At 41.3% G+C, this 24,030-nt stretch overlaps 1 protein-coding gene across 1 annotated transcript in view; it reads right to left on the minus strand.

Annotated features, from left to right (window-relative positions):
- The window catches only part of ARFGEF1 (ARF guanine nucleotide exchange factor 1), a 140,288-nt gene extending 134,731 nt beyond the window's left edge, over positions 1-5,557 (minus strand). Inside the window, exon 1 of the mRNA XM_082858476.1 lies at positions 4,968-5,557. Within this exon, the coding sequence (XP_082714602.1) occupies positions 4,968-5,091 (124 nt within the window). The 5' untranslated portion in view covers positions 5,092-5,557. The remainder of the gene's footprint in view (positions 1-4,967) is intronic.
- Between the last annotated feature and the right edge of the window lie 18,473 nt (positions 5,558-24,030).

Genomic DNA, 24,030 nt, shown 5'->3' on the forward strand with positions numbered 1-24,030 from the left:
CCTTTACCCTTCTGAACTATTTCTTCAGATAATAACAATCTGACAGTATATTAGTTTGCTTTTTATCGTCAGCCTCAACAAACTAGAAAATAAGTTCCATGAAAGCATATTTGTCTCACTGTTGCATGCCCAGTGCTGAAACAGTATCTGGCACATACTAGTTCAACAAGTATCTGAATGAAGTATATACCTAATTTTGAAAGGCAACAATAATTTGTTCATGTATTTTCCTTTTTCAGATATACCCTCCTCCATTTTGTGAGGAATACTATGACAAATAATCCCCCCAATTACTTCCCATTCACAAAACAATTACCAACAGAAGTTTCTCTAAACTTAAACACCATCAGGAGAGACAAGCGGTTGCCTGCCATTAGACGGGATGGGAAAGCAAGAGCGAGAGAGCAGTCCTCTGAGCTTGATACAACTCTGTCCAACTACACCTCATTTCTGACTTTCTCTTTCCCACACTGTCAACAGGGCTCTTGCTTTCCAAAAACACAATGACTCTTCTCAAGAATGGTTTCATCAGTAGTTAGAGCTACTGTATCTGCTTTGTCTGTCTTTTCTTTGAACAGTGTCCCAAAGTAAATTCCAAGGAACAATGTTTCCTAGGTGTTAACAGACACTGAAAAGGGTCAAATAAATTTAGGAAAAACTTCGTTAAGCAAAACTGAGCACTTTCTTTTTCACAGAACACTCTTCAGAATCTTAATTATGGTAATGTACAGTATAAATCTCCACAATGGAAAAGAGTATACCCAAACTTATTTTTTTAACTCAAACCTAACAGAATCTTTCAGTCATTTCATTCATTACACCCTTCTTTCCTAGCTATCTCAAAAATTCCAGCAGCCTGACTTACTGAAAACACCTTTTACTTTAGATATCAAGGAAGGTTTAAAAAGAAACTTGTTAATGGTTTTAAATTATAATTAAAATAATTAATTGTTGGCAGGGCATTATTTGAGAGTCTTTTTTTTTTTCTGGTAAATGGTCAAGAGTGACAAAAATTAGTAATATTACCAGAAGGAGCATAAAACTGGGGTCAAATAAAGCACTCAAATAATTTCTCCTCCACTCATACAATCTTTTTATAACACCAGTAACCAAAACAAGGGTGAGATTGGAGGAGCAGAAGGAAGCAAGTTCTGTTAAGTTTTTAGCCTAAATATTTTATTTACATTTCTGGAGGAGACTAAGTATAGATAACAGACTTATATAAAAAAAGTAAAACAGTAGAATCACTTTAGAACATGATGAACACAAATTCACACCCTGTCTGATGCAAAAATTACTTCCCTAACAATTCTTCTTTTTCTCAATCATTCTCCCATATCTCTGCAGGGAACCCACCCTTATCTCTGCCTCTACATGCCTCCCTTGCCTCTAAAACCTTCTTCTGGTCACCCCGTTCACTCCTATTCTCTATCAGTGCCAGTTTCCAACCTTGAACTCATTCATCCTAACATCTGCGGGATATCTTCATAGATATCTGATGTTAGAGGCAAAAGTTGAACTAGTCATAGCCCTAACATCAAAGAAACTCTTGAAACTTGAGAGGCCTGATTGGAATATGGCCCAACTGCACCCTCCCCTCCCCGTGAGACAAACAATGCTACCTTCAAGCCCAATCCCTCAACAATCCTAAATTCTTTAAAACTAAAAATAGCTCAGCTGTTGTCTCATCTGCCAGCAGATGGCCGGACTATTTTTAATTCAGGATTCTAGACAGCAGGAATGGATCAAGCTAAGCTAGGGCAGCCTAGAGGCCCTCACTCTGCAGAGTTCAGTGGTTGCTGCAGAGAGCTGTAGTGGGGCAGATACCAAGAGAGGGCAACCTGGAGCTGTTCCTGGGCCTGTGGACTTCACAATGATTGAACAATATAGGTGTGAGGGGTTTTCTTTTCTTTCTTTTTTTTTTTAAACCATTCTTTACTTCAAAATAAAGTCTGAAATGTATGATAATTTAACAAAAGTTTTCAATAATCTGCTTTTAAGGTTTCATTATTTTTCTTTTTGTGAAAAACAGAGTTCCTTTATGTGGTGCTTTTGAAATTGGGCTTCGTTTTAATAAAGTAAAATCCCCCCTAATCTAGATAAGGTTTCCTAAGAGCTCTACTTTAACAAAAAAAATAGTTTTCTTAAGAATATGAGATGAACTGTAATTTCATGAGTATAATTTACAGAAAACTGATTTATAATAGGCCATTTTGTTAAAAGGTAACTGAATTAATTTTGAATACCAGTGGTCTGAAATCTACTCACACACCCAGAAAATGATTTTTAAAACACAAAAGGATTAAAAGTCTGGATATAAAAATACTATATATTTTCTTGTTTACCCTCTATCTCCCTTCAGCCACATTGTAGGTGCTCAATAAAAATGCAGGGAGGAGGTGCAGGGAATAAACGCAGACAGGTATATTTAGAAGGGTCATTTACAAAGTGTATTTAGAAGGGTTATAACAACACCCACCTCTCTACCACTTCCAGCCAACTCCTTCCCACTCATAAGCTAGAGATCAGGGATGACCTAACCAGGCCATTCCAGTTTACTTTCCCATCCAGCTTGACAGCCATATAGATTATCAAGAGAACAAAGTGGGCTTGGCCCAGGTCTCAACAGTGAAGAGGAAAAGGGAGGTCTATAATAGTTTCCAGGGATACATTTGGGGATACCATCTACTACAAGACATTATACTTTCTGCAAAGATGAAAAGGGTTATCCCTATGAAATTATGTTTGGGTGATAATGTAGATGTATGACTAGAAGGGAAGAAACAAAGGTCATCAGGGATTAACTACCATGAGATTGCTCAATGAGATTTTGTAGGAGACTAAATGTAACTATGAAATGTGGGGAAAAAGCCCTAAACATCTCAAGTAAAGAAAGTACTCTGGTGCCTAGTCCCTGCCTGGATAGACACATTCCTCATAATAAGCTTCTGCTAACTATATGGAAGGGGCAAAAAAGTAAAGAGTGGCAAAATCTAAAACAGACAATCTTGGTACAGTTGGCACACACACTACCAAGTAGTCCCTATGTCTAGAAACAGCAAGGATCAAGCTAAGCCCTCTCAAGATGCCAATCAAGAGTGGCAGGAATGCTCTCAATGCACAACTTAAGAGAATGGTGTGCTCACATTCATGGCACATTAGAGGGGATGCAACCTTACAATCAAAGTTCAACATCCTAATTTTACAGAGAAGGAAACTGAGGCCCAGGGACTTAACTATACTGCAATGTAACAGAACTGTGATCTAAACCCAGGATCCCAGATTCTCATTCCAGTGATCTCTCCATTTAAAAATACTTACATTAGCATTTTGGAGAGAGGAAAAAAAAAAAATATATATATATATATACACATAGATAGATAAGACACACACACACACACCACACTCCATTTCCTCAGTCTAATACTTATCATTAGTATATTAAAAGTATATTTTAATACAGAAAATCTGGTCTCAAAAACTAAAACTTTTGTTTGAACTCTTAAGTTCTTTAACCAGCAAGTTATTCATAAACCTACACATAACAATTGTTTTAAAAATTCCAAAAATCACTCCTTCCCTCATCCTGCCCCAAGTTAATAATTATTCCTTTCAGGACCCAGATATAATTCAATTTTTACTTCTGTACAACATCCTCTCATACACCTGAAACAGTCTTTCGCTAGCTTCAAGAATAACAAAAGGTGAACTTGTGATCAATGAAGGATAAAAAAACTAAACTTAAACTCATTATACATAAAATTCAAAAAAATTTTAATATAATTTCTTCAATAGATCCAAAAAAGAAGGAAAAAACAGTATAACTTATTATAGCAAGTTATAAAGTCTTCTATTTATTTTAAAAATTAAAAGGCAAAGTTCCTTTAAAGCTGTCTTGACTCTTTACTTTAGCATACATCCAAGTTATTCTGGATTTTCTTCCCCTTCAAGAATGTTTTCCAAAGCCCACTTAACAAGCTTCGTTTTCTCAAGTCAATTTGATGTAATCTATTTCCAGTGCTACAAAATGAAGCGCAAGCATTAGGAATTCATCTTTGTGTTTAACGTCCTGGTCTCTCCTTAAAACGATTTCCTCCTTGATGGATGCAACAGATCCATCAGTGGTCCCCCTTTAACAATTCTTCATCTGCCTGTCCTCGCCGTAGGTATTGTCTGGATTTACCCTGCTAGGAGCTTCATGACACTAGATCTCTTTCGTCTGAACTATAAATCACAACTCAAGCTTGAGAGCAGCTGCCACGGGCCAGACATGTGGCTGGTGGGTGTCATTGTCTTCATTCTCCCTGTTTCAAACCCTCCCTTCCTTGTCACTAAAGCCAACGTATCTAAAGGTCCTTTCCTTCCCCGCTTGTATCTCATCACCCCCTCCCCTTAACCTTAGGTCTTGTTCTTCCAGGTCAGCCCAGTCGGATACAACATTACTCGCTGTTTTTCCCGTGGCAGAAGCGGAGAAATGTCAGAACAGGCGGCACCTCTCGCAAACCCCTTCTCAAGACTGTCAACAAGGGAACAACTTCAGCCTTTCTTCCCAAAGTACCACGCCAAACGAAAACTTATTGAAATTACGATACGGAACCCTTCCCACGCCCAATCTCGACAAATCAGCTCCACCTCAATTTTCCAAGCGAATAAACGACAACTCCTTCTGCTTCATCACAAAGGGTGATATCCTGTCCGCACCGCACGGTCCACCAACAAAATCTTCCCATGTTCTCAAGCCGACCCCCAGCCCTGCCGCGTTCCGTGAGCCCAGCGAACTGCCCTTCCTCCTCCACCCTGCCTCTGCCCCACATCTAGCCGAGTTACTGTCATCTCCAGCCAGGCAGCCCAGAGCTTCGCCAGGGCTCCCCGAGGTCAGCGGCGCCGGCCCAGGGCGAGCGCCCGGCGACCCCCACCCCCCACCCCGCGGTACCCTCCCCCATCCCTCGGGCCCCCTCCCTGCTCACCTAACGCCACCTCGCACGCTTTGCGCAGCTGGGAGTGATGCGCCTTCTTCACTTCCTTGTCGGCCAAAATCTTCTCCAGGGCCCGGGTCAGAAACATGTTCTTCGTCTTCTTCCCCTCATACATGGACGCAGAGAAGGAGGCGGCGGCTCGTCCGACCCGCGGCTCCCAGCGGCTGGAAGGGGGGGGGCGGGGGAAGGAGGAGGAAGAACCGAGAGAAAGGAGAGGGGGTGGAGGTGGGGGAGAGGAGGCGTGGAGGGCAGCCGCTGGATCAGGAAGGAGCGGGCGAGCCGGGCCGGCTCCGGTGCGGGTGAGGGGCGCAGAGGTCTTCGCCGCCCCCCGAGGGGCCGCCCCTGGAGGGCCGCGCCCGTGGGACCTCCGGTTCTCCCGGCCCGGGGGTCGCTTCCCGGCCACCCCCCTCACTCGCCCCTCCGGCCCGGGGGCGGAGAGGGAGCCCAGCCCGGTGGCCGTCAGCCCGGGGGCCAAGGGACAAGGCGGCGGCTTAGAGGCCCAGAGAGAGCAGGGCTGCCCTGGCTACTGTGGGGATTAGCACCCGCCGTGGCCGCGGACTGGCCTCCATCACCGCCGACCTGCCCCGGCCGCCATGTTGGGAGGAAACGACGCGTCACGCAGCGGCCGAACGGCTGCAGAGGAGGAAGCGGCGGCGGCGTCGGTGTTGGCTGCCCAGAGCTGCCGCGGCGCCGGGAGGCAGGGGGCGGAGGGCGGCGCGGGAGGAGCGGCTCGAGCCGCAGCGCTACGGTGGCCCGGTAGGGCCTCGTCGCCTCCCGCGTTCGCCTGCAGGGCGGCGTGGGGCGTGGCGGGCCTCCTGCGGCGCCGCGCCCGGTTCTTTGGGCTCCTCGGGGTGGCTGCGCTTTGGAGCTTGCCCGGGGCCGCTACTCCCACCGAGTGAACGGGACTCCTGGCTACGGTGCAGCAGCTTCTCCGACTTTCTGGAGATCCCGTAGGTGGGTGCGCAGCCCCTTCCGCTCCAGGGGGCGCGGAAACACCCGCATGGCCCGCTCTCAGCCGCACTGTTTCCACCTGCTGCGCTCGACTCTAATTACCAGCTGCGCGAAACTGCTCTCCAGGACCGTGACCGTCAACTGCCTCAGGATTCTCTCTTGGGAAGAGTAAAACCGATTTGACACGGATTCAGGAATGTTTCACTTTTTCATCTCTGTAGGATACATCGGTAAACTCTAGATTTCAGATCTCTTCTGAATTGATACTAAAGTTAAGGGAACAGATGAATGCTTCTGATTGATGAGGTCCCTTAGAGCTCTGTGTTTCTGTGCCTTTAATACTAAGATTCGGTCCGGGACAAGAAAAGCAGTTTCAGAATGGAATAGCTTTAAGTACAGATTACCGCAGACACACATGTGACAGTGTGTCTGCTTTGATACCAAAGAATAATTTAGATTTCTACAGTGTTTCGTTCAGAGCAGAAAATTACAAAGAATACCATTAAAATATATGCATAGAATTTATTTACATGGTGATCTAGCTAGGTAGCACATCTTTACAAGTTCAGAGCTACTGTGTGGCTCTATCAACACTAGATCCCAAATTGTTGGAATATGTCGTTCACTGTTCTGATCCATTCTGTTGCCTTGACTATGGATTTGTCCTAATGCAACCATCTAAACTCAAGAATGGAGAAGCTGTGATTTGGGACAGGCTAAAAACCATGGGAAATAAAAATGGAAACCTTGAATGTGATCCTGAATTAAAGTGGACTAGTAGATTAATTTTTTAAACTTTCTTATGCTGAGAAGCACATCTATAAATAAATTAACTTTACTCTAAAGACTATTTCTAGATTCCTGAAAGTTAGAGGTTCAGTATACTAGATCAGACATAATGTTGATTTCTGTGTACATTCTCACTGATTATAAAATGAGAACAAGCTCCATTTCTATTTTTGTTTCTTTGTAATGCCAGTTTTGTGCCGGGTACTGTGGAAGGTGCTAGCTGATCACTGAATCTATTTACTCTTCTTCCTCAGTACAGAGATACACTGTGTTCCCTTGTCTCCCTTGCAGTTAAGTGTAGCCATCCAGATTTAGCTCATTAAAGAAAAAAAAAATCTTGCACAAGCTGTCTCCCATACTCTTTCCCTTCTGTGGCCACATGCTGAAGATGGCAGAGCCACAGGTTAGAAGGAACCTAGGTCCCTGAATTACCACTTGATGGAGAGCCATCCAATATTTGTTTTGGACTTTACATGGGCAAAGTATACTTATGTTTAGCAGCTAGCCTTATCCGAAGCAATACACTTGGCATTCATTAACGAATAATACAGACAGGAATCTCAGCGCTTAAACAGAGTATACTACATAGCACATATCAAAATCTGTAATCATCTTGTCTGCTTACTTGTTTATTGGTTGTCTGTTTCCCTCATAAGACCAAGGACCTCATCTATCTATTCATTTCTATATGTCTAGCATCTAGCGTAGTCACTGGCATAGAGAAGGCCTTGTTGAATAGAAACCTGGATGAATGAGACACTGGGCTGGCTAAGTGGGGATCACACCCAGCTTAGGTGCTTACAGTACATAGTAGGGGAAAAGATATTAAATAAGTAAGTCACTAGTGAATATATGATTATAAATGTATGATTAAAGTGCTATGAGGAGATTACTTTAGATTTTAGATTCAGAGATGCTTCCCTGAAGAAGTAACATTTTAAACTGAGGCCTGAAAGAAGAATAGAAATTAGCCAAACTAAGTCAGGAAAGAACTTTCCCAGCAGTCTCTTCTGGTAGGGGAGAAGCTTGGCAAGTTTCAGGAAACAAAACAAGGCAGTGTGGATGAAAGTTATCTAGGGGAAATGGTGCCAGTAAGGATAAAGAGGAATCTAGGAACCAGATCACAGAGAAACCTGTAGGTCATGTTAAGGGTTTGGGATTTCATCCCAGTAGTGACAGAAATCTATTGAAGGGTTAAGTAGGGAGTGAAGTTATCAAATTGTTGATTTAAAAGTAGTCCCTCTGTTGTGTGGAGAATGAATTGGAAGGGGACAAGATTGGACGTGGGCAGGACAGTGAGATGATTACAACAGTGCAGCATGGTTTAAGCTGCGGTCCAGGACCATCATGCAAGGTTTGGGAGACCATGCCCTGCACAAAGTTAGCAAAACGGGGCTGGACTTCAGCTCCAGCGTCTGCCCAGGTGAAGGGCTCCTTTTCCTAATTTGCAAAAATGTTAGGTAGACCAGTGGTGTCTGAGTGATGGCAGTGGAGATGGAGCAAAGTGGACAGATTTGAGGTGTACTTTGGTGAAAGAATGGATAGGATTTAGTAATGAATTGGAGTGAAGATAAGAAAAAGGAAGAGATCACAGTGAATGCCATGTTCCTGACCAGAGCCCGTGAATGAGTGGAAATGCTGTTTGTGGACACGGCCTAGACTGGGATAGGAGCGTGTTTGAGGGTGAGGGTACAGCTTTCAGTTCTAAAAGAATCGACTCCTCTGAGATATGACCTGACCCTCTCAGAAGGAATGGCCTCCACCCTCCTTTCTTCCAGAGGACAATCCATCCTCCTCTGCTGAGTCTAGGACTTCACCCAAAAGGTGGTGGGGATTGTGGGGAGGGGGGGCGGCAGGGGGAGAACAGCCTCGGGAGATGGACACCCTCACCCAGCCTGAAACTCAAGATATTAACTCTTACCTGCCTGAAGCAAAAAAATAGGGTAAGACTCTAAATAAATCTGATGTCCTTGGAAGATAAAGGGAAAGATAATATTTTTAGTCTTTTATTCACAATTATAGGGGAAGGGATGCCAGGCTCAGGCAATCTTTACGCTAAAATTTCAGTATATTTCCCCGTACATATGTTTCCTTTTATTTTTTATTATTGTCATTGCTTGGTGCTTATCCAGTCTATTTAAATAAAAAATTCAATTTCAGTATTTACTTGCATTTGACTCATTTTCAAAACATTTAAATTCTACAAATGCCTGTCCTCTAAATTTTAAAATATATTTTTCTTATACATGATTGCTTTGCTGAGTTCATTTTTGCCTCTGTCTGCAATCTCACCTTCCTATCATTAATTACCCCTCATCATTTTCCCTTTCATATATAACTTTGCTGTATATTAGCTGCCTCGACTTTTCTCTTTGGATAATATTCCCACTTTGTTTCCAAATCGTTAAGTAATATCAAACAATGAAAGACTTTGACTTGGGTCTTAGGGACTTGGTTGGTGTGCTTTATCATCATCCTTTCAAATACAAGTTCAGTGTAACATGAGAATCAAATAAAATGTGAATAAAATTTTAATTAATGCTGAGTGTAGCTGATTGATGTTAAAAGCCAAGATTAGTTAACAACTAAAAATAGCATAACTGTGTATTCAGTTGACTAAAAAAAAACTATGATGCCTCCAGTAGTCTTTTACATATCTCTAAATTCTATTAGCTTTCAAAACATTCTATAATCAGACCCTTCCCTGACTTTCCAACTTATGTCTCAATGGCAATGGCAATAATTATTAACATTTATATGGAGCTTACTATGAGCCAAGCACAATAACCCAAATGAAGAATTTTCCATTATTATTCCTGATTTATAGATGAAGAAACTGAGACATGGAGAATTTAGACAACTTGTCCACATCATGCAAATTATACATGGTGGAGCCAGGATTCCAATTTGGAAAGTCTGGCTCCAGAGCCCATACTCTAAACAACTAAGCTATACTGCCTCTCTGAACAGTCTTTTCATGTAACTTTCCCTGCCCACTCCCTCCTCCACTGAAATAGAGATGTAGGCACTCAAGTTCCAGCCCATTCCTCCTTCAAATCCACCCCCTTCCTTCCTCTCATCCGCATACCACATGTCCATAAAAACACCAAGCTTTTCTGCACCTGTATGCCTTTGTCCATCCTTCAGCAATCCAGAGCTCCCACCACCACCTCTCTTTTGTTTGCTCTCCCCAAAGGCTTCCCAACCTTCAAAGCCTCATTGAAATTCATACCCTTCTAAGTTTTCTCCTTTTATCTCCAACAGCACAAATCCCTCCCTTTCCTAGCCTTTTATAGCTTTGTCTACCTCATACTTCATACCTAATTATATAGCCATGGTAGTGCTTATTCAAACTGCAAGTTTTTGAAGACCAGGGATATAAGAAAAGATAAAGCAGGCGACTTAGTAAAAGATGGGAGACATGGATTTAACACAGAAGCGATCAGTTTTGCTGAAACCATGGTAATGACATGACTAAAAGAAAGGCCATCGCCAAAGTAAGTCAAGTCTGTTTTCTTGCTTTTCATTTGAAGAGGCTTGTACAATTTGATATTCCTCATTTGTCAGTCTGCTTTCATCTTGTTTATTAAGGAAATAAGTGAATAAAGTGCGTCTTTGAACTCAGAGGCCCTGCTCACTGTTCTGCAGGAAAAGTGTCAAAACACTGAACAGGACAGATAGAGGAAGAGGATGGTAGATTGAAAAATTTGATTTAGAAAGAAAAGATAAGAAGAGCAAGCACACTTTTATTCAGTAAGAGACTATAATGTGGTATTCGATAATCAAAGTGAAGTTTCCAAAAAAATAGAATGTTGTGGTAAAAAAAGATCGCAGATCTAGAGCTTGAAGTTGGAAGTAATAGAATTTTCCATAAGTTTTATTTTATTTATATTTATTTAATTTAGTTTTTTGGCTGCGCCGCTAAGCGGCATGCCAGATCTTAGTTCCCCAATCAGGAATCAAACCCACGCCCCCTGCAGTTGGAGCGCGGAGTCTTAACCACTGGACTGCCAAGGAAGTCCCAGAATTTTCCATAAATTTTAAATCACCAAGTGCTATATATTTACAGAATAATAAAACTGAACGCATAAGCGCTTAAGTTTCCTTAAAACTTTAAAGTTATATAATTCTTTAGAGGGGTGGAAAGTACTTTCAATCCATGGCACTGTTCTTTTCTGTATACATTGTTATAATTTTTCCAGTAAAGTCACACTAATGATAGCAACTAGTTACTAGGTGTTTACTTTGTATGAAGCCCTTGACAAGCGTTAACTCACTTAATTCTTACAACTCAGCCATTTATATGTTATTATTCTTCTTTTACAAATGAGGAAAAATGGTTAGAGAAGTTAATTGCCCAAGGTTACAGTACCAAATATGTTTATCACTTGCCAAAGTTTGTGCATGCTCTTAGCCATTGTTCTATCCTGTCTTTCTTCTTAGTCACATATTTGTATAATCCATTTGAAAGTGCTTTTTGACCAATGTTGTGCCATAATTATATTAAGGCAGGACCACATCTTTTCTTTCCTTTGAAACTACTCTCAACAACTGGTACATATTAATTATTATACTAAGTGGGAATTAATTTCCTGGAGGCCACGTTTTTTAAAAATTTTTAAATGGGGATTTTTATTAAAAGCCTGTCTTTTAAAGAAATTGTAGTCTGAAACTTCCTGGAGAAAGAAATCTCTAGGCCCAGATAGTTTTACTAGTAAATCCTATCGAACATTTAAAGAAGAAATAACACCAACACTCTCCCTTTCAAAAAATAGAAGGGGGAACACTTGTCAACTTATTTTATAAGGCCAGCATAACCCTGAAACCAAAACTAGATAAAAACAATACAAAAATGAGAACTACAGACCAGTGTCCCCTATGAATATAGATGTAAAAATCCTCAACAAAATATTAGCAAGTCAAATTCAGCAATATATAAAAGTACACCACAACCAGTAGGAGGGGTTCATCCTGGGAATGCAGACTGGTTCAGTATTAGAAAATCAAGCAATGTAATTGACCACACTGACAGACTAACAGGTAAAAACTACATGATCTTATCAATTGATGAGGGGAAAGCACTTGGCAGCATTCAACACTTATTCATGATAAAAACTCGTAGCAAACATCCTCAATTCGATTAAGGACATCTTCAAAAACAACAACTATAGCCAAAATCATGCTCATTTATGAAAAAAAAATTCAACACTGAAAACCTGAATGCTAAGACTGGAAACAAGGCAAGGATGTACATTTTCACTACTCCTATTCAGTATCATACTGGAGGTCCTAGCCAGTACAATAAAGCAAAAGAAAGAAAAGGCACACAGTTGGAATGGAAGAAACAAATTTTCCTCATTGACGGTCAGCATAATTGTCTATGCAGAAAATGCCAAGGAATCTACCAAAATATATCTAGAACTTATAACTGAGTTTAACAAGGTCAGGATACAAAGTGAGCACATGAAAATCTATTTTATTTTTACGTATTATTCCTATGCATTTGGAAACCAAAATTTAAAAAAAAATTACAATAGAGCCAAAAAAACGAAAGGCTTAATTATAAATCTAACAAAACATACAAGATCTTATGATGAAAACAAAAAAATGCAGGTGAAAGAACTCAAAGAAAACCTAAATAAATGGAGAGACATAGCATATTCATGGACTGGAAGACATTGTAAAGATGTCATCTAATCCATAGGTTTAGTATAATTCTAATTCTGTAGGTATAGAGGAGCTGATTCTAAGATTTATGTGGAAAGGCAATGTAACTAGAAGAGTCATAATTTTTTAAAAGAGTACAATTGGATGAATCACAATACCCAATATTAAATCTCAATATAAAGTTATGATAGTCAAGACATGTAGAATTGGCTAGGGGCTAGACCTACAGATCACAGAACAGAAAGTCCAGATATAGACTCATAGAAATATAGCCAATTGAGTTTTGACTAAGTTTCACAGACAATTCAGTGAAGAAAGGATAGTTTTTTCAAGAAATAGTGTTGAAAACTTAGACATCCATATATTAAAAAAAAAAAAAAAGGAGAGCCTCAACCTAAAGGTCATACTTTGTACATAAATGAACTCAAAATAGGACATAGATCTAAATGTAAAATATAAAGCTATAGAACTTTCAGAAATAAACATAGGATAAAAGCTTCATGAGCTAGGGTTAGGCAAAAGTTTCTTAGACATGACACCAAAAGCATGATCCGTAAAAGAAAAAATTGATAAATTGGGCTTTACAAAATTTAAAACATTTTCTCTGTGAAAGACACTGTTAAGAGAGCAAAAAGACAAGCTACAAAATGGGAGAAAATGTTTGAAAATCACATATCTGACAAATAACTTGTATTCAGAGTATATATTTTTAAAGTTCTCAAAACTTATTAAGGAACTTACCTGGTGGTGCCGTGGTTAAGAATCTGCCTGCCAATGGGGATATGGGTTTGAGCCCTGGTCCGGGAGGATCCCACACGCTGCAGAGTAACTAATCCCGTGCGCTACAACTACTGAGCCTGCGCTCTAGAGCCCGCGAGCCACAACTACTGAAGCCTGTGTGCCACAACTACTGAAGTCCATGCGCCTAGAGCCCGTGCCCTGCTACAAGAGAAGCCACCACAATGAGAAGCGCACTCGCCGCAACTAGAGAAAGCCTGTGTGCAGCAACGAAGACCCAATGCAGCCAAAAATAAATAAATTAATTTAAAAAAATCTTATTAATAAACAAAACCACCCAATTTTAAATGGTTAAAAAACTTGGACATTTCACTAGAGAGGATATACAATGGTAAATAAGCATTAAAAAAAAGATGTTTAATACCATTAACCATTAAAGAAATGCAAATTATAACCAAAATGAGATTCCACCACACAGCTATCAGAATGGCTAAAATAAAAAATGTTGACAATGTGAAGTGACGGAGAGCACGCGGAACAATTTGAACCCACATTGCTGTCAGAAATGCAAATATACCCAGCAACTCCGGGGAAACAGTTCGGCGGTTTCTCATAAAGTTACACACTTACCATGTGACCCAGCAAGCCCGCTCTATTTACCCTAGGGAGACTAAAAGTTACATCCACAGAAAAACTTATACACATATGTTTATGGAAATTCTATTCATACTCACTGAAAGCTGGAAACAACTCCTATCTCTTTCACTGAGTAAATGAATAAACAGAACATCTATGTAACGGAGTAGTACTCAGCAATACAAAAGAACAAGTTACCGTTCTATACAACTTGGATGGATCTCAAAGACATTATACTGAGGGCAAGAAGCCAGTCTCAAAAGCTTTCATACTGTATGATTCATTTTTATGATCTTCTCAAAAAGGCAAAACTGCTGGGATGAAAAATATGTGTTTATCAGCTGTGATATGTAGAGGTAGGTGGTGTCTCTAAAGGGATAGCACAAAGGAGGTTTTTTTGTTTGTTTAATTTTGTTTTGGGGGGTGGTGCCAGTGCTAGGAACGTTCTGTGTTCTGATTATGGTAGTGGTTACATGAATCTATACATACATGTGTTCAAATTCATAGAACTGTATGGTAATTTAAAAACCCTCTATTTTTAACACCAAATATCAATTCTACCTCTACGAGACTACTAAATCAGAACCCACTGGATATAAGATAGAGAGAGATGACTTATTCTGGAGATTTTTTAGGTAGTTGAAAGAAACATAGGTTTGCTATATCAAGCAGTAGGAAAGCGTCAGTAGGATTTGGGGGGTAGGTTCTGGTTAGTAAAGAGGCTAAGTCATCCAGATAGGCCATGAATGGAATTTTCTGGATAATTACACAGGATCCCACTCACCTGCAAGCAAGAAAATCTCTTGAAGTGCATAAATAATTCCACTGCAATAAATTACATTTTTGGAAACTCTCCATGAACACTTACGTACTTTATCAAAGCTCATTTTAGTGATTTGCCACTGTTTCAACCTGAAAGTTTCTGCAGTTTCCTCACACACCATTCATAATCCCAAGGGAATTCCTTACATACTGGAAGATGTCAACATTGTTTTCGTTTCAAAATATCACCACTGATGTGCAGCTAAGTAAAATCTCTTAATTTTTTGAAATACTTAAGAAAAATTTGCATTTATTATAGGAATAATAACAATTTATTCTTTATCTCGTGTATAAATATGTTTCCTCTGTGGCTGGAAAAGAGAATTGTAATTTGTTTTCACATACAGTGTTTAGAGTTGTCAGTTCCAATTATATTAACTTAAAGCTACCTTTTGAGACTGGTTAAATCAACTGTGGCACATCCATCTAATGGCATACTCCTTAGCCATGATAAAGAATAAGGATGCTTTTAATGTACTGATATGACATTACACCTAGTATATATTAGATGTAAAAAAAGCAAACTTCAGGATAATAGGCATAATATGCTATGATTTGTGCAAAAATGGGGGAAAAGTTTATACACATACACACACACACAAGTGTATTTACTTATAGTATTTGCTTAGACCGTTTCTGGAAGAATACAGAAGTGGGGAATTAGGTGTTCAGGAGTGAGACTGGGGGTATATCACTGATGACCACTTTATATCTTTTATGTTTTGAACCCTGTAAATGCACTGCTTATTACAAAAATAAATTTAAAAATTTTCCCTTTCCTTTTCAAACAAAGAGTATCTGTGTATTTTATTTAAAAAATGCCTAAGAAGAAATAATAATTCAATTTCCTTCTTGGGGCCAAAAATTCTCACTCAATAGAAGAATAAATTTCTCATGGTGATTCCGGCAGTGAAAAGCTGGAATAAGGACCTGGGTTCTTGCCTTCTTTGAAGAAAGAATTCAGCAAAGAGATCAAGATCGTGAAAAAGATAAAAGTGTTTATTAGAAGCAAAGTATGTGTAGAAAAAACAAAGTACCTGTAGAAAAAGCAGTACACGTGGAAAAAACAAAATACATGTGTGAAAGATCACACAGGAGAGCTCACAGTGAGTTGCACCCAATAGTAGCAGCTTAGGTTGCTTATATGGGGGTAGTTTTCTGGGTTGTCTCTGGCCAATCATCTCCACATTTAGTCCTGGTGCGAGCACGCCATCTCTCAGCCAAGATGGATTCCAGCTGCTGTCTTCTCCCTCCTTTTGTCCTTCCCCTAGACTAAGGGCCTTCTCTGTGCACGTGTTGGGCTGGGAAATCCACAAGAATGCACCCAATCAGGGCCCAATGATCCTGCTGGTATCCCGTCTCAAAGCATCATCAGGAGACCAGCTGCAGCTGCTCAGCCTGGGGCCTCTCTATTGCCTACCTCAATTGTATATATTTGTCTGATTTTTTCTTCACAAAAAGAATATCTAAAGTGTGTAGAATCCTTTGAATAATTTCTTGCTGTTCAAAACATTGGCTGAGGATGGGAAGCATTGGGAACTGGTTGGAAATGGAGAATCCTCGTGACCTACCCCAGACCAACCAAATCAGAATCAGCACATTAACAAGACCCTCCCTAGGGCATTTACATGTGCCTTGAAGTGTGAGAAAGTACTGCTCCAACTGGAAGGCTGGAGTTGGAGGAAGACAGTGCCGAGAGTGCTAGAACATTAGGCAAACTGATGGTCTAGCAGGATAGAGAAAGGTCAGCAAGCAGACTTTGTGAAGTTTATTGAAGAACCAGAAGGAATCTTAGGAAGACCCTAGAGCCTAAGGTCCAAAGGGAAACACCAGCTCCTGGGTGTAAATAAACATATAATGTATTGTCTTTTTAATTTGAATAACCCAAGATTCGAACAAAAGCGTCTTTGAAGGCCCCAAAGGCATGCATCCATTAGCTGTTTCAAAAGCCAAACCAAAATCAACTCAAAGTCTTAGTAAGCATCTACCCACCTTCAATCAAGTCTCCCTGCTTCTGGCTTTTTCCCCCATCCCACCACCACTTCCCCAACAGCAGGAATGATTCTTCTGAAATGGAAGTCAAATCACGCCACTCCTGTAATCACAACCTTCTATGGTTCCCCATTTTACTCAGAGTAAGGGGCAGAGCCCTAAGGCAGACCTACAAGGCTCTATGCATAATGCCTCTCTCCACCATCACTCAACCACTCTCTCCTTGGCTGGCTCAGCTCCAGCCACCTGGCCTCCTTGCTATTTTCTGAACTTAAGCATGCTCTGCTTCCAGATCTTTGCACTTGTTCCCTCTGCCTAGGATCCTCTTCCTTCAGAGAATCCAAGGCTCACTTCAGGTCTCTGCTCAAGCATTATCTGACCACACTACATGAAATAGCCATTCTCCACTCCTCTGTCCGTCTCACTCTGCTTTATTTTCCCCATGGTAGTTACCATTTCTCACACTATTTATTGCTTTGATATTTGTTTGTTTGTTTTTTCCCCCTCTAGAATATAAGCTCCTCAAAGGCTGGGACTTTATTTTGACTATCACCATATCTGCAGTGCCTAAAAGAGGGATAGTTGTTGACCAAATGAATCAATGAATGAACAAACAAATGATCCTGTCTTAGCTCAGGCTGCTGTAACAAAATACCATAGACTGGGTGGCTTAAACAACAGAAACCCATTTCTCACAGTTCTGGAAGCTGGAAGTCCAAGGTCAAGGTGCTGGCTGATTCAGTTTCTGGTGAGGACCCTCTTCCTGGCTCACAGCTGGCTGCCTTCTTGCTATGTCTTTGCATGGCCTTTCCTCAGCGTGCGAGCAGAGAGACCTCTCTCCCTCTCCCTCTCCCCCTCCCCCTCTCCCCCTCTCCCTCTCCCCTCCCTCTCCCCTCCCCCTCCCCCTCCCCCTCCCCCTCCCCCTCCCCCTCCCCCTCCCCCTCCCCCTCTCCCTCTCCCTCTCCCTCTCCCTCTCCCTCTCCCTCTCCCTCTCCCTCTCCCTCTCCCTCTCCCTCTCCCTCTCCCTCTCCCTCTCCCTCTCCCTCTCCCTCTCCCTCTCCCTGCCTCTCTCCCTCTCCCTCCCTTCTCCCCGACCCCTTATAAAGCCACTAACCCTATTGGATTAGAATCCTACCCTAATGACCTCATTCAACCTTAATTACCTCTTAAAGCTATATCTCCAGATAGTCACACTGGAGGTTAGGGCTTCAGCATATGCATTTCAGGAGGACACAACTCAGTCCCCAGCAGATCCCATAATGAATTTCACTCCTACCATCATCAAAGAAATTGTCCCCTTAGGCTGCATTTCCTTTTGAACTCTCATCTCATTCAAGGCTGCACTTGGTATTCATTTAAACATAATTTTCAGAATTCCCTGGTGGCACAGTGGTTACGAATATGCCTGCCAATGCAAGGGACACGGGTTTGAGCCCTGGTCTGGGAAGATCCCACGTGCACGCGGAGCAACTAAGCCCACGCACCACAACTACTGACCCTGCACTCTAGAGCCCACAGGCTACAACTAATGAGCCCGCGTACCACAATTACTGAAGCCCACACACCTGGAGCTGTTGCTCCACAACAAGAGAAGCCACCACAATGAGAAGCCCACTCACCACAACAAAGAGTAGCCCCTGCTCCCTGCAACTAGAGAAAGCCCGCCAGCAGCAACGAAGACTCTGTGCAGCCAAAAATAAATAAATAAATAAAATTATTTGTTAACAAAAAAACATGATTTTCCCCGAACAAAAATGCTGCAGCTAGGGGATGTCGTTTGGTCTGATTTTCCCAGGGTATGTGTAGGGGTGTCTCTGGACTTGGGAGAGATAGGGCCTTCTGCAAGTTCTCTCACAGTTAACAGTCAGATGTCCCTGAATACATATTTTTAAACATTGAAAAAAAGAATTCAGGGTGTTTGTTGCAGTTACATCTCAGTCCCTTATCTTCCTTGACTTGGAACTTGATGAAATGTTACTTCATAAATAGAAGGTAATTGCAGCTGCTCTGACATGCTATGTGTCCACACCACAGAGAAGCATGGAAATCCTTCCTGTTTGCCAATTGCCTCTGAAGCTGTGTAAGTATTAGGAACAACTTATAAAAGAAGTACATTTAAGCAAACCTTATCTCTCTTCTAGTATTGTAAATCTCCTTACTGTATGGATTGCCTTTCAGTCGTGGTCTATAGAATCACCTACGGACAAGTTTCAAAGTTTCAATATACAGATGCCTAGACAGACAAAGAATCTTTCCTTGACCAAGGTCTAGTCAGGCTCCTCTGAGCCCTTTTCTTAAGTAGGCCTCAAGCTTGGCTTATAAAAACCGCAGACCCTCAGCATAAGTGATTCACCCTCCCCCATTCCAACCACCCCACACTGTAAGAGAATTGAAGAAACACTAGCTTAGTTTCTAACAGCTCAAGGCTGCATCCACTTAAATTCCTGCTTGAGACAGCTCAGTGCTGCCAGGACAACTTACTTTTCTTCCCACCCAAACTTGGTGATAGGAAGATAGGCCCCCAAACCCCTTCTTAGAGCAGTTACATTAGAAAGCTTGCAGTTATAAATCCTTTCTCTGCCCCTTTGAGACATTAATCTCTACCACCCAGAATTGTTTTCTCAAGAATCTCTCTTTGAAATGAAAACTTTTAAGCAGCTACCTTTCACTCTGGCTACCAGTCCCTTTGGGAAAGTAAGGGCCTTATTTTGGTGGGTACAGAGCACTAACTTGCAACACTGCCTCCTGTTTTAAAGCTAGGAGAAATTTGTTTCTCCTCTGGGTAAGTGCCAATTAACAAACCCAGATGGCTTAGTCACACGGACCCTTAATGCCTCTCAGTGCCTTTCCCTTAGAATACCCCATCTTTAAAAACTCTCTTGCCTTAATTTTGACAAAGTTGCTTTCAGTTCATGCTTGACCCTCTTCCCTGTTGCAATAGCTTTTTTTTTTTTTTTTTTTTTTTTTTTTGCGGTACACGGGCCTCTCACTGTTGTGGCCTCTCCCGTTGCGGAGCACGGGCTCCGGAAGCGCAGGCTCAGCGGCCACAGCTCACAGGCCCAGCCGCTCTGCGACATGTTGGATCTTCCCAGAGTGGGCCACGAACCCGTGTCCCCTGCATCGGCAGGCAGACTCTCAACCACTGTGCCACCAGGGAAGCCCTGCAATAGCTTTTTCTGAATAAAATCTATCCTTACTGCTTTACCTAGTGTACGAATTTATTAATCTTTGAAAAGAGCAACCCCTGAGATTGTTTCTGTGGATCTAGGGAGGGGCCTAGGAATCAGGATTTTATAAAACTTCAGGAAGAGTATTCTGATGCAGTCAGGATTGCAAATAACTGCTATAGGACAGCGGCTTTCAAAGTGGGGCCCCTGGACCAACAGCATCATCATCACCTGGGAACTCGTTAGAAAGGCAAATGCTTGGCCCTGCTCCTAACCTACTGAATCTGAGACTCTGTGGGGTAGGGTCCAGCAATCTGTGTTTTAAGAAGAACTTGTGGTGATTCTGATGGTTTGGGCACTGCTGTAGCGTGTTAAATTTGCTCCATGAAATATAATTAGGACTTGGTTAGTTAACTGTGACCTGGAACCTAGTTGTGTCAATAAATATTGACCTGAAGAATGCATCTGCAAAATTTCCTACTTCTTCTCCACTCCTTCTCCCTCCTCTTTTCCATTTTGTTTTCTCTAAAATGAAAGCCAGAAGGATCCTAGTCCACCAATACTCTCGGAAACCATTAATTTTTTTTTTTTTTTTTTTTGCGGTACGCGGGCCTCTCGCTGTTGTGGCCTCTCCCGTTGCGGAGCACAGGCTCCGGACGCGCAGGCTCACTGGCCATGGCTCATGGGCCCCGCCGCTCTGTGGCACGTGGGATCTTCCCCGACCGGGGCACGAACCCGTGTCCCCTGCATCGGCAGGCGGACTCTCAACCACTGCGCCACCAAGGAAGCCCCGGAAACCGTTAATTTTTGAAATTGTAACACAATGGCTAAATGACAATGACAAAATTGGCCATTGGAAAGGGTGAGCAGAATCTAGAATTCATAAAATGGATTCTCATCTGCCTCTCCTTTAAAAATTCCTCAATACCCTAAAATGTGCCCTTGGCTAACATTTGTGTAACTGGTTATATGTTTCAGAGAGAAAGGAAAATGGTGGTATTCGTATGTGATTGCCTTTCCTTTCTACTTTTACAGCTGAAGATTATGTTTGTTTCCAGAATACTCAGCACCAGGCCTTTGTAAGCCTCTTCCTTCTCACCACCAGAGAGTAGGAGGAATGCTAGGGACGCTGACAATCACGCCTTCCTGGTGGAGAAGAGAAGGTCATTGAGAGAGTGTAGAGAAAAAAATGACTGTTTTTTCCTGCTTTCTGCTCTAGCCAGCAACAGACAGTTATGGCTCTTTTAATTCATTCCTTCATCTCATTTGCAAATGGAAAAACACATTCCACAAAAAAGAAGTCTCTGTTTCTGGAAACACTTGTTTCAGAAAAAAAAAAAAAAAAAATTCTGGTATGAGGAAGCTTTATTTTTGGGAAATATATTCTCTTTTATTTCTATTTTAAATATTTATGTAGTTTTGCAAAATACATGATATGGTAAAATAAATGAAAAATATTTACTTTTACACATACAAAGGGAGAAGAGGATGAGAAATTCTTTTAAAGCATAGAAATATAGAAATTAATCCTTAACTTTGGAAACAAACAGAGTTTGGCAAAAGAGACATCTCTTTGTATTTCTTACACTAGAATTTTTATTTTGTAAACATGTGCTAGTTTCCAGAGTCTCGCCTCACTTAGGGGCAAACGAACAATAGAATCTGGGGAGATGCCATTCCTGAAAGGCATCAGTGATTCACTTCCTCTAAGAATTATCAGATCCCCTTGCTCTTCACATGACTGAAAGTGTTTGTGTCAAATTGACTTTGTTTTCACTTATATCGGTGCTGCTTTCAACTGGCTTTCCAAGTCTTTAATAACTGCATGCAAAGAGTCTCAAATCTGGCTTGAACTACCATTGCTTTTATTTGTCTGAGCACTAGAGGCAACAGGTTAAACCAGTCTCCCAGAATCTGCCACCCCACACCCCAAACATATTTTATAAGAGAAACGTTGAGTTCATCTGGGAGCAGCATGAGTGGTCTCTGCTGGGTCTTTGAAGTTAATTATTTCCCTATACTTCCTCCAGTGATATTATACACGACTCCACCTTGAAATCCTAGAGCCGTTTCTACAAGGTTCATTTCTCCACTTCATTAAGCAACAGGTCTTGCTAGCTAAAGGTTTTACAAAAAATAGTAGCAACAAGAATAATTTTAGTAGCATTTCCTGACTCTGGGGTGTGACACACACTTGAACTTTCCACATTAAGAGGTAGTGGTAGCGCAGAGGGAAAATTCTAACCTTTCTGAAACCTTGTGACTGTCAAAAGTCGTGGGTAGGAGAGAAAACTGGAGAAGAAATCCCCGATCTGTAAATATATAATGTGTTTTATTTGTACACACGTATGGCCAGTGGGGTCAGAAGGGAGGAGGCAAACATGTCGAACAGTAACTAATTGTGAAGCAGGGTAAAATAAATGATAATATAGAGATTTATGCCTAGAGGTAAGGGAGTGAAGAGGCCAGAGAGACCCACTGAAGGGAGATGTTACGCAGCAGCCCCAGCAGTGGACCGATCCCAGTTTCAAATAAACACACTGTCAAATGAGAAGGCAGGACTCAAATGGAACAGATTCAAAACAATATACTGTATATGAAAGTCCTTGGCACATGGTCTCACTTATTGTTGCAAGAAGCAGTTGGCGTTTGAGTTGAGCAGCTCTGAAGGATAAGATAATTTTAAAATAGGGAGAAGGGTATTCCAGGCTGAGGGAATAGCCTACAGACAGAGAATTGACGGTGTGAGGCTCAGGTGAAGTGGGGGAAATGAAGGGCCGGTGGTGTGCTTCCAGCATACGGTGCCTGGGGAGAGGAAAGAGGACATGGGGAGTTATCTTAGACAAAGCACTGGGAGCTTTGTGTAATGTCCCGTGCAGTTTGGAGGAAATGAAGAAAAAGGTGGTTATTTTACCTCCCCCTTCAGCCATAACATTAGCTTCTCTCTGGTCCCCTTGGTCTGCTCAAAAATTACCGAAGGAAAGTAAGGAAATCAACATGTTCTCTTCCTCTATCCCAAGACCATTGACTCCCATCTCATGCCACGTCTGACATCCCCCCTCCCCCAGCCGTCCTGACTGCCAGAAGCACCACTACAGCCCCCAAGCACAGCAGAGGAAGCTCAGGCATGGGAAATGTGTCAAAAAGTGGCTGCACGCTGTCCTGAGCAGAGAGAATGTTATGCTTTGTCCTTTAAGGAATTCTGTAGGAAAGATGCATGTCAGCTGATAGATCCAGATGGTGCCTGGTACTCAGTAGGTCCTCGATAAATGTCTAGTACATTGAGTTTTATTTGTTTATGAGCTCTTGGTTAAAAAAAAACTCTGCCACTTTTTGTTTTGTGAATCTTCGTAAGTCAATCTCCTCAATAAACAACATTAAGAACATTAAGGATGGGGTGTTGTCAGTTTTGAGCCTAAATGCTTCAACCTTTCTGCCACAGCTCTCATTACCATTTTGGTATTATTTGAGAAAATAATAAACATGATATTTTTCTGATTATAAAGGTAATGCATATTACAGGCATACCTCTGAGATATTGCGGGTTCAGTTCCAAGCCAGCCAATAAATCAAATATCTCAATAAAGTAGGTCACAAATTTTTTGGTTTCCCAGTGCATATAAATGTTACACTTACTGGTCTTTTAATGGCAGCTTGGTATTCCATTTCTGTACTGTCATTTGATGCACCTTTTGCTGAGTTCATAAGGAGGCTATGATATTTATATAATTTGGCATAAATTGTTATGTTTCTCTGAATATTTCATTAGGATAAATTAGTAGAATAAAGTTACTAAGTCCTAGTGTTATAAAAAAAAAGTTATGTTTACATTAGCATTAGGTCAAAAAAACAAAGGACATACCTTAATATTAAAATACTTTATTGCTAAAAATTGCAAACGATCATCGGACAACGCAGGGTTGAAATAAACCTTCAATATGTAAAAGACGCCGTATCTGCGAAGCATAATAAAGTGAAGCACAATACAACGAGGTATGTCTGAATGTAAAATTTGGAAAATATCGAACTCCCTCTCTTTCAAAATCCCCCCAAAAACGGTAACCAGAATCACCCATTGTATTAGTTTCCTATCGTTGTAACAAATTACCACAAATTCCGTGCCTTAAAACACCTTAGTTATAATCATTAAAGCTACTTGGAATGTAAGTGGATACTGAAGAATCAGGAAAGTTGCCCCTGTCTGTTTTCCTGAATTCCAAGGCCAATGGAAATAGAGTGAGTGTATTAGTGTGTGTTGAGTCATGAGTTGACTGAATTTGGCAAGAAAATTT

This window comes from Leucopleurus acutus (assembly GCF_964270905.1).
Source record: "Leucopleurus acutus genome assembly, chromosome: 17".
Taxonomy (NCBI): domain Eukaryota; kingdom Metazoa; phylum Chordata; class Mammalia; order Artiodactyla; family Delphinidae; genus Leucopleurus; species Leucopleurus acutus.